Below are 11,120 nucleotides of genomic sequence, written 5' to 3' on the forward strand. Positions count from 1 at the left end.
CTAGGGTTTCTATAGGTGACCTCAAATCAATGCTTCAATGATGTTGGTCTATCTCTTTTTAGCTCAGAATCACTTTAATGGAGTCCTATGAGTAAGGTAATGATGAAATCAACTTCAAGGTATTGCTTAAACTCGGATTTGAAAAACACAGATTTTTGACAGAATGACCTACCTTCAGTAAATTAGCGATATCTCTCTGCTCAGATCTCCGTTTGGGCTGATTCAAGTTGGGTTGTGAAGATAAGAGATGAGACTACGTTTTATTGTGAAATAAGATTAAGGGTCAAAATTGGATGTCCAGTGGCTGGTTCTGCACAGTCCGAATCTCCTTCTCCCTCCTTCTCTTCCTCTCTATAGTCCACGAATTTTCCTATCTCCCTCTCTTTCTCTCTCTCAAATTTATGATAAAGGGAATGGGGTTTGTGATTTGGTTATTGGAATTTAATCCTAACAAAAAGAAGGTGGAAAGAATCCGATTTTGTCTCTAACTACATCTATTTACTTGCCCTCCAATAAAAATATTTTAAAAAGAATCTTGACTTAAGATTTTTAAATTAGGTACTTTAATTTTAGTTAAATTGCTTTTTTATTAGGATTTTATTTTATGAAGACTTTCTTTCTCCAAGATTGAGTTTCCAGCCAATTGGAGATTGCCACCTCACCTTTCCTTATCAATCCATAATACTTTCCTAGCTAAAATCTAAGACCTCCCAAGTTAGAATCGTGGAAGCCCCTTTTTAAGCCCTATAAAATTATAAAAAAAATAAAATATTTAATTACACCTCTAAAGAATAGAACCTTAGACCTCTAACAAATTGAATTAAATGTCTAAGCATTAGACTAGGTTACTAACTATGAATTATTTTTTAAATCAAATTATATATGTTATAAATAAAATCCTAATTCTACACTTAGGCAACGAATAATTCAAATTAAGGGTGTTACACTAGGGCACATTACTTACCATACATGTATGTGTACACCTCCAGCTAGTCCAAACTCCTACACTTCAGCTTGCCCTAATCCTGCATTAGGTAAAAAGACCAAATTACCCCTAATCCAAAATCAGGGTATTACATACAAAGCCCATGCTTTTAAGAGTTTAACAACAAAATTTTCCTAAACACAGTCCTAACAATCCCATAAAACAGTAGCAAGGTTCCCAGTTGATGTTGGGCTAAGTCTGTGTGTGGGTTCCTGGCTCTATGGGACCCACTTGTGCACCCAAGTTATGGATGACAGCAATGATTAATGGGGTAGGGTTTTTAGGTCATTTACATGTTCTCCATACTGTTCTAGACCTGTTGGTGATGGTCCAAAAAGCTGGAAATAGATCAGGGACCAAACAGCACCACTGGGCGTTTGGGCTAAACTCCCAGTGGAACGCCTAGTGCCTATAAAACACGGGATTTTGGCTTCAAAATCAGAATTTGGCTACTGGTTTGGCCAGAATTCGACCATGGATGATCTCAGGGGGGTTGTAATGCATAAGATGAGATAAATGTAATGGGGTTTTGGAGTTCTAATCAAGGTTAGCCATATGGGTGTTGGTTTGGGTTTAGACATCACAGAGATCAATCAAGCATGGCTGAAATTAAGCATGCAACTACTTTAATCTCTATAATTCATACAAGATTAGTCTTAACAGCTCATTACAGCAGCTATCCTAAGCTATAACATCCTAAACTTAGCATGCATGTAAGGATCTAAGTCTCTAGCTCATCATTTGTAAGATATAAACATGTCTTAACATGAAACCATTTATCTAACAAGGCTGGAAACTAAGTTTATGAGCTAACAAGTTTAATTCAGCATAGATAATGATCAAAATAGGTAATACAGGTCATGCATGGATGATCCATGGCAATACCCAGCTTCTAGACGGTAATTTTTGAGCAGCCTCACAGAGACAAGGCCACAGAGATCAGATTTTTGAGTTCAAACACATGGTACAGATGTGAATTAGGATGAGGGGAGTGCTCTGAGCTCAGGTTTGATTACGTAGGCTGTGGAGAAATTGATCCTAAGCTTCCAGCTCCCAAATCCCTCCTCTCATTTCCTTCTTCTCTTTTTCTTCTGCTCCTCTTTTTTTCTTTCTTTCTTCTCTCAACTGTTGGAAACAGTAGGGAAAACGAAATAAGAGGGCTGGGCCCTCCTATTTATAGGCCCCATAGCACTAAGGCCTATTTGGCCCTGCTGTCCCAAATCCCAAAATGCATTTTTAACTAAATTCATGCCCATTTCAACTACATAGATGGGGCCCACATGGTTCCAAAGATGGGGAATGGTTTCTAAAATTCCAATTTACATTTAGGGTGTGTTTACAAGCAATGTACATAGTTCCCATTTGTTTGGAATATAAAATACAAGTTTCAGACACTCTGGGCGTTTCACTGGGCGTTTGGGTCAATCGCCCAGTGCATCGCCCAGAGAATGAATCTCTGCTGTTTTTGCTGTGGCCTTTCACAGGGGTTGAGGCCTCCACTAAGGTACCTCTCCTACACCATTTCCAAGGAAAAATGAACATCTGTATGGGCATGGCCCTCATGTACTTATCAGAGAGGGATTACCTGGAGTTGGAGCTGTACATCAAGCATGGTGTTGCAACCCATCTTCTCACAGGCATGGTGGATGTCATCAGTGGGGGCTCCCTGTTGATTTTAACCACTTGGGTGATACACCACAGGTCATTGGTGTGGGTGGCTGCTGATCCCTGCCCTTTAAGCAAAATCTAAGTTAGATTGGGGCAGGTTTGACATTGAATGTGTATGCCTTTGGACACCTTTGGGTTGGGTCTTTTGTGGACAGATTTCTTGACAAAGATCTACCTGTGGAAAGCTTGTTGAAGTCACGACAATAGAACCCGAAGTATCAAGCTACAGACCATGGATCATGGTCCCTCTTCCATACACCACTAGAAGCAAGTGTCCTCCTGGTAGTCAATGCATATCGTGGAGCCAATTTTCACGACCTTATCCGGTGTTATACTTGTAAGCTCTCACCAATTTATGTAGGCTTCGTTTGGTTACAAGAGATATAAAAGGTTGGGACGTACATTTACCAGATTTGGGTTTTAAATTTGGAATTTCACAATCAATTCCTTGGAAAAGATTTCATTTAAGAAATTATTACCATATTTGTATGCTTTTAAGATAACTACGCAATTATGATTATAAAAATTTATACCAAGTTTGGTCAACAAGATTCCATTTAAGTTTGATTACCATCTTTGTAAGTGTTTAAGATAACTATGCAATTATGATTTTAAAAGTTTGGAGAAAAGTTTCCTATAGGCGAGTGTAACGCCCACTGATGAGCACATTAATGTGTGAAATCTTAGGGTCATAAACATGCGTTTTACTCACATTTTACGGAGCTACTTGGGTATTTTTATGTGTTTTTCAGGTTTTAGGTCTTTTTGGTCACTTTATGCTATCGGGAGCTGAATCTCCAAATTCACATGTAAAGTTGCCCAATGTTTTTGCATGGCTGTGTTCAGAGCTAAAATTTAGGCTAGATGGACGTGATGGAATTCAAGTACGCATTCGGTTAGGCCATCACACGAGCAATTATTGTTTTCGGGCCGTAAAAGAATACTAGACCACAAATGAGCTGAAATGCAAGTCCGAGCCAGTCTGCATTTTTGAAGAGTTATATTTGGCATCAAGGAAGACAATTATGATCAAGGGTTGAGATCCTCTCAAGCAGTTACCCTCTTTTTGCATTTTTCACTATTGGAGGAGAGAGAAAAGCCACATGGGACCTACACCTGTTCACATGTGACCAAGGGTAGGATGGAAATAATTCTCACTGAAGCAACCAAGGACAAAGGAGAAATTTCATATTCAAATTAGAAGTTTGACTAGAAAATGGGCTGCAAGCAAGGATCGGCCAAGATGGGATTTGCGCAAGAAAGAAAGGAGAAAGACTAGGAGAGATAGGAAAAAATAAAAATAAAAAAAAGAAATTCCATCCCACTCATGGCCTCTCTCTCCCTCTTTCCTAATTTATTTCTCACAATTTCATCCCACTCACGGCTCTCACCACCTCTCCTATTTTTTTCTCTCTCTTCCATCTAAATTCCCACTCACGGCCTCTCTCTCTCTCTCACCATTCCATCTCATTTTCTTCCCTCTCTCCTAAAATCTCTCTCCCTCTTTAATACTACTTCCCCCCCCCCCACCGAATATCCCCCTTCTCTAATTAGATTTTTCCATTCTCTCTATCTCTTTTCTCTTATCTTTTATCTTATTTTTTATTTATTTTTATTATTTCTCCCACCTAACCACATACCGTCCACGGTTTTAGAAAGAGAAGAGCTCCCAAAACTGTGGGCTCTCTCCTCTCTTCTTCTCCTCCTTCTCCTATATATACCCCTAGGGTTGGGGCTTGTAACTTGTTCAATTGCTTAATAAATTTTTGCTTTCTTCTCCTTCTAATTTTTGGTTTTCTAAGTTTTAGTTTGATTTTATGAGTTTAATTTTATGGTTGTAATGCTTTTGATTCAAGCTTTAATTTGATTATGTTTTCAATATGGTTGTAATCTCTTAATTCTAGTTCTAGTTTTAAAGCTTTCTAGTCTAGGCTTCTAATCCTTGTGAGAAGAATTAGAGACTTGGAAGAAGGAGCCATGCAAAGTTTGTTCAAGTTGTTCAAGCTTCATCAACTTCATTCATGCAAAGCCTAATCAATTCATGCACTTTCAACTTTGGTAGAAGAGAATATTGGTTCAAGTTCTTATTTTTAGTTTTATTTTCTTCTTCTTCTTCTTCTTAACCTCTAAATTCTTCCATTATTTTTATTTTAATCTCACTTTCATCCCCTCTATTCCCTCCATTCTAGTAGGACTTTAATTCTCCAATTATTACTTTTATTCTCATTCTCTACCTCTTTAATTCTTCCATGCTTTTGAAATCTTATTTTCTATTTTCTATTATCATCTTGCATTTTGTTAAGTTCTTAATATAATTATTTTTTTATTTATTTTTCAGATTTGATAGCATCATTTCAAGTGTGATATCAACTTCAATCCGGTTCAAGCTTCAATTAGTTAGTTCTATTTCTTTGATTTCTAGCTTTTGATTGTGTGGTAGCGCCATTTTAATTCCTCCAATTTCGTCAATCCGCGTTAGATGCATAATAGGTTAGATGGATGTGTGTTAGGACGTAGATGCTTGTGAGTTAGGCTTCGTTAGTTTAATTACCGTTAGTTTAAACCAACACTTTAATTAATTTGATTCACTTTGCATTGCTTTTAAATAAGTAAGATAGAGTGGCATATATTTTCTTGTAATCGACCCATAGCTACGATTGACCCGTACGCTTGCGATAATTTTTAAACTCAAACACCCACGCTCATGCCCACACAATGGGGGGACAAATGAACACCCTGCCCCCAATAAAAGGCAAAAATCCTGCTCCTCATGAGCATTCTACACACGTTCAAGGAATTGATTGCAAAATGAAAAATTTAATGACCAAATTGGTATAAACTTTTATAATCATAATTGCATAGTTATCTTAAACACATACAAATATGGTATTCAAATTTCGTAAATGGAATATATTCCAAGGAATTGATTGCAAAATGCCAAATTTAAAATCCAAAATTTGTTAAATGTACTTCACTTCCTTTTATATCTTTTGCAACCAAACAGAGCCTATATAAATTGCCGAGAGCTTACCAATATAATGCCGGATAGGGTCGGGAAAATTGGCTCCACGATATGCATTGAGGACCAGGAGGACACTTACTTCTAGAAGTGAAATCTTCAAATTTCTTATATTTACCTCTTAATCCTGTGTTGACCGAGAGGTTGAACGTCATATCATGACGAAACATGAAGAGCCAGCGACAAGGGGGACCACCAGTACCGCCTACACCTTGCCTCCAACAACTCAAAACTGCTATAGCTTCTTGCTCGAAAACATAAACTATGGATACCATGGTAGAAGGGTAAGTTTGGCCCATTGAACTGCTCACTAGGGGTGCAAGTTCCCTAACGTCTCAAGCCTGCCCTGAACCTGAATAGGAGGGCTTGGGTTGAGATATCTTGGCCTTGGAGGTAGGTTAGGCTTAGAATTTTTGACCCTGAGTCAGGGCCAGGGTTTAGGCCTCGGGCTGAGTCCTGCCCGGCCCAACCTTGTCTTCTTCCTTTTCTTGTTCTTTCTTCTTTTTTCTTTCTTTCTTTCTTTCTTCTTCTACTTCTTGTCCCTAGGTCAGGGTTGGATTTTTCTAGCCCTAAGTCAGGGCCAGGCCTGGGACCTAGCTAAGGGGACTCAGGGTTGGACTAGGATTTTAAAAAGCCGGGCCCAACCCGACCCTATTGCACACCTGACTGAAACACACAAGATGGTTTATCAACTTCCTAACACATGGGTATTAACTCTTATATCATTAATCGGGGATTTTCCTATAATTATTCATATGCAGTAGGAAATTTTGTTGTAAGAGTTATCTTTTTGGAAATGTATTTCACGAATTTGACGAAATTGTGCAAAGAAATAGACGAACTGAAAAAGTTGTTGGATTTTTTCTACAAATAGTTATACCAAACATATTTCTCATTTAATAATTTAGGGAAAAGGCTCACTGAGCCTATGGAGTACATTGTGGCTTTTCACATGGATTATTATATTTTTTAAGAAATAGAAAAAATGATTAAAATAATCAATGTGAGAGGGTGTGGAGTACCCTGCTTGCTCAGAGAACCATTTCCTTATAATTTATTATGTCTATTAGTAACCAAATGGTTATTATTTATGACCCATAACTTGTTTTCATAAATGATTTCTTATAAATAGTTTAGGAATACAAATAGAAACTATACCAAAAAGAGCCTTATAGTCCTAACTCCTAATACATTATGCTAGTTTCTTTTGATATTGTAATTAACCATGAAGATAGACTTGCCCCACATCTAAACATTCTCTGATCGAATAGGATGTCTTCTTCTTCTCTCTCTCTTTTCAATTTTATTTACAATTTTCTTGTCAAATATTATCTATCCAGAGCCAATTGTTTAAGATGATCACTTGAGGTTTGTTTGGTTGAAAGTGAAGCAAATTAATATAACATTTTTACACCTCAATAGAGTCCAAATGTGGCTCATAAGGAGAGTGTGGGACATCAGTCCCTAAAATTTGGGCTCCACATGATCTGCCACATGTTAGATATGATTGAAGGAGCTGCAGCTTAGTGCAACTTTTTAGACTTTTACCCACTCATCCACAATAATTTATGTTTTTGAACTTTTACCTCAATAAACTACTAGAAATTGGATAGAAACAATAAAAACAGTAAATACAAAACATAGTTTCAACAACTAATTAGGAATAAATTAAAAAAAAATTCATAGATTAATTTAATATTAACTTAATTGGAAATATAAGATTTAACAAAGTAGTAAATGCATGGCAATAAAGATATTGCCAAGATAATTTTCATAATTTTTTTAAATTTAGTACCAAATTGGAGATATAAGCTTTATTATAGTAATAAATGCATTAAAACAAAGATAATGCTCAGGTAATATTCATTTCTTGATAATTTTCGGTTATAAAATAGCATTCACCAGCTTCTCATGTCGTCATTCCTCCTCTTCTTCTTCTTCTTCTAATTGCTTTCTCCACTCGCCATTCTCTCAACCTCCTTCTGCAACCATTTCCAATCATCCATCATGGCCGAAGACAGATCCAGCAATGGGCGCCGGAAGATCGAAATGAAGAAGATCCACAATCCAAATGCTCTTCAAGTCACATTCTCGAAGCAGAGAGCTGGGCTTTTCAAGAAGGCCAACGAGCTCTACCGCTTATGCTGTGCAGAGGTCGCCATCGTTGTTTCCTCCCCAGCGGGTACTGTTTTCTCTTTTGGACACCCTTCTGCTGAGACTGTAATAGACAAATTCCGCAATATAGGCACACCACATGAATCAAGTGTCTCTCCAAGTATTAATCGCTAAGCCAATGTACCGGAGCTTACTAGGCGATATACGGATGTCGTCAGCCGTTTAGAGGACGGAGAGATGAAGGGTAAGGAACTGAAAGCACCGGTAGATGCTAACAATGGTGATTCATGGTGGGAAGACTATTATGTTTGTAATTGGGATAAAATCTGATGATCTTATTCAACGAATAACAAAGGAAATATATACAAAAGAGAGGAGCAATCTACTCCATGATTGATGAAACTATCCTAGGAAAGAATATAAAAGAATCCTAGACAGCTATGTGCAAAGATATACAAAGGATCTAAATGAGAAAAATCAGCTCAATTTGAATATGACAGCTAATACTCCTCCTCAAGGTGGAGCATGAAGGTCCCGAGCCCCGAATGCCCAGCTTGGACTTGAGCTGTAGGAATTGTGGTCGTCCAAATGATTTAGTGAACAAATCCGTAACTTGATCAGCCGAATCAATCTTGGTTGGGGCGATGAGACCTTGAAACACCTTTTCACGAACGACATGACAGTCTATTTCAATGTGTTCAGTATGTTCATAAAAAACGGGATTGGCAGCGATGTGAAGGGCTGCTTGATTGTCACAGTGAAGGGGCACGGGTAAACTTGATTGGACGCCCAAATCCTTTAAGAGATATGAAAGCCACGTGATCTCGCAAGTAGCAACTGCCATGGCATGGTACTCTACCTCTGATGAGGAGCGAGAGACCGTAGTTTGTTTCTTTGTCTTCCAAGAGACTGGACTAGAGCCAAGAAAGATGCAGTACCCGGTGGTGGAGCGGCGAGTCATCGAACAACTTGCCCAATCAGAATCACAAAATGCCGTTAAATGAAGGGCAGACATGGCATGAAGGTATATTCCTTGACTAGGAGTGCCCTTTAAGTAATGAAGCAAGTGATGAGCAGCGTCGAGGTGTGGCTGACATGGCTGATGCATGAATTGGCTTAAAATGTTAACAACGTGCACAATATCGGGTCGAATGACGGTGAGGTATATCAAACACCCGACTAGGCGGCAGTATGGAGATGGATCCGATAAAATTGTGCCATTAGAATCTGAAAGCATCAGATTTTGTTCCATTGGAAAATCAGCGGGACGAGTGCTAGTGAAGCCACTATCTCGTAGAATATCAAGTGTATATTTACGTTGGCAAAGATATAGGCCCTTTTTTGAATGTGCCATTACGATACCAAGAAAGTATTTTAGAGGCCCAGTATCCTTAGTATGGAACTGAGAGCCAATATGAGTCTTAATATCCTGTGATAAGGTTGGATTGGAGCCTGTAATGACGATGTCGTCCATATAGACAAGGACGAAAATAAAAGCCGAGCCTTGGTGAAGAATAAAAAGAGAGTGGTCGGCCTGTGATTGTGAAAATCCAAAATCATGGAGAGCTGTTGACAGTTTGGAGAACCAATCTCAAAAAGCTTGTTTAAGGCCATATAATGATCTGTTTAATTTGTAGACAGTGGTCTCCCCCTTTTGGCGATACCTAGGGGGTGGAAGCATGTAGACATCTTCAAAAAGACTGCCATGTAAAAAAGCATTATTGACGTCTAATTGGTGTAGGGGCCAATCATGAGCAACAGCTTGGACCCGTACAGTGACGCATTTAGCAACAGGAGCGAATGTGTCGTGGTAGTCAACACCCTCTATTTGTATGTAGCCCTTAGCAACAAGACGGGCTTTGTATCATTCCACAGAACCATCCGCCCGGTGTTTGATCTTAAACACCCATTTTGAACCAATAGTTTTCTTGCCTGCAGGTAACGGAACTAGTGTCCAAGTCTGATTTTTGGTGAGGGCAAGGATTTCATTTTGCATAGCATCATGCCACTCCGGATGTTTCATGGCCTCTGGGAAACTGGTAGGCTCAGTTGTAACAGTTAGAGCAGTAAGAAAAGACATGTGGTTAGGAGAAAAATGATGATAACTTTGGGAATGTGCAAGAGGATATTTGATACCTGGGCCAACAGTTGAAAACGCATTCGTTTGAGCAAGTGACAGGTAGTAGTCTTTGAAATGGCTGGGAGGTTTTGTAATGCGGGTGGGCCGGGCGGTCCAATAGTGTGGGCAGGGGAAGGGAAGAGGTGGGTAATGAAGAGGGATTTTGGTATTAATGGGTGGAGAGGCCGTGTTATTATCAGGGGAAGTTGGGGGTGTTGATGGGTTAGGTGCATCCGGGATTGGTGCTGTTAGGATGGGTGCATCATGGGGGTGTTGTGAGGTTGGGCTCATCAGGTGGGGCGGTGGCATGGGGTATTATATGCGGTGGTGGGGGAATGGTATCATGGCCAGGAGGGGAAATGGGGAAGATATAAGATGGAGAGGTGGTGGGTGAGTTATATAACTGGTATGGAAAAATTGTCTTGTGAAAAGTTACATCATGAGAAACGTATGTGTTGAGATTAGAGATGTCATAAATCTTGTAACCCTTTTGACCATGGGAGTAACCAATAAAAATGCTAGGGAGAGCACGGTGGTCAAATTTGTGTTTTGCAGATGGGAAAGGGCTGAAATTTTATGAAATAAAATCTCATAGGGTGTTTTCCCATTTAAGACAGGCGAGTGTAAACGGTTTAAGTATGCAGCGGTAAGGACACAATCACCCCAAAACTTGAGAGGTAGATTTGCTTGAAAGCGAAGAGCCCAAGCTATGTTTAGGAGGTGGCGATGTTTACACTCCACAATGCCGTTTTGTTGTGGAGTGTGAACACAACTTGATTGTTGAAGAACCCCCAGTGTTTGAAAAAAATGGAAGGTGTCCTTATTAAAAAATTCCGGGCATTATCTGTTCAAATTTGGCAAGTGGAGGTTTTGAATTGAGTTTTAGCCATTTGAAAAAAATAATGAATAAGGGAATTTGCCTCTGTTTTGTGGTTCATCAAGTAAATCCATGTGGCATGGGAATAATCATCTACTATAGTAAGAAAATAACGAGCACTCGACAGGGAAGGGGTATGATAAGGTCCCCAAATGTCCGCATGAATTAAAGTAAAGCAAGAAGTAGTAGAGATAATCCTAGATGGAAACGGTAATTAAACAAGTGTGTTTTGCTAGGGGCATACAGTGCAAGTGGTTTTATTTGAAATGGAAATATCAGAATTTAAACAATGTAAATAAGACACAACAAAGGAGGCAGGATGACCGAGACGCCAATG

General features: G+C 39.0%; 1 protein-coding gene across 1 annotated transcript; it reads right to left on the reverse strand.

The window, feature by feature from the left end:
* Positions 1–8,250: 8,250 nt before the first annotated feature.
* Positions 8,251–9,261, reverse strand: LOC122659419 (uncharacterized mitochondrial protein AtMg00810-like). Its single transcript, XM_043854533.1, has one exon. The coding sequence runs from the start codon at positions 9,259–9,261 to the stop codon at positions 8,251–8,253; it is 1,011 nt and encodes a 336-aa protein (XP_043710468.1).
* Positions 9,262–11,120: the final 1,859 nt, after the last annotated feature.

This window comes from Telopea speciosissima, chromosome 4 (assembly GCF_018873765.1).
Source record: "Telopea speciosissima isolate NSW1024214 ecotype Mountain lineage chromosome 4, Tspe_v1, whole genome shotgun sequence".
NCBI classification, from domain to species: domain Eukaryota; kingdom Viridiplantae; phylum Streptophyta; class Magnoliopsida; order Proteales; family Proteaceae; genus Telopea; species Telopea speciosissima.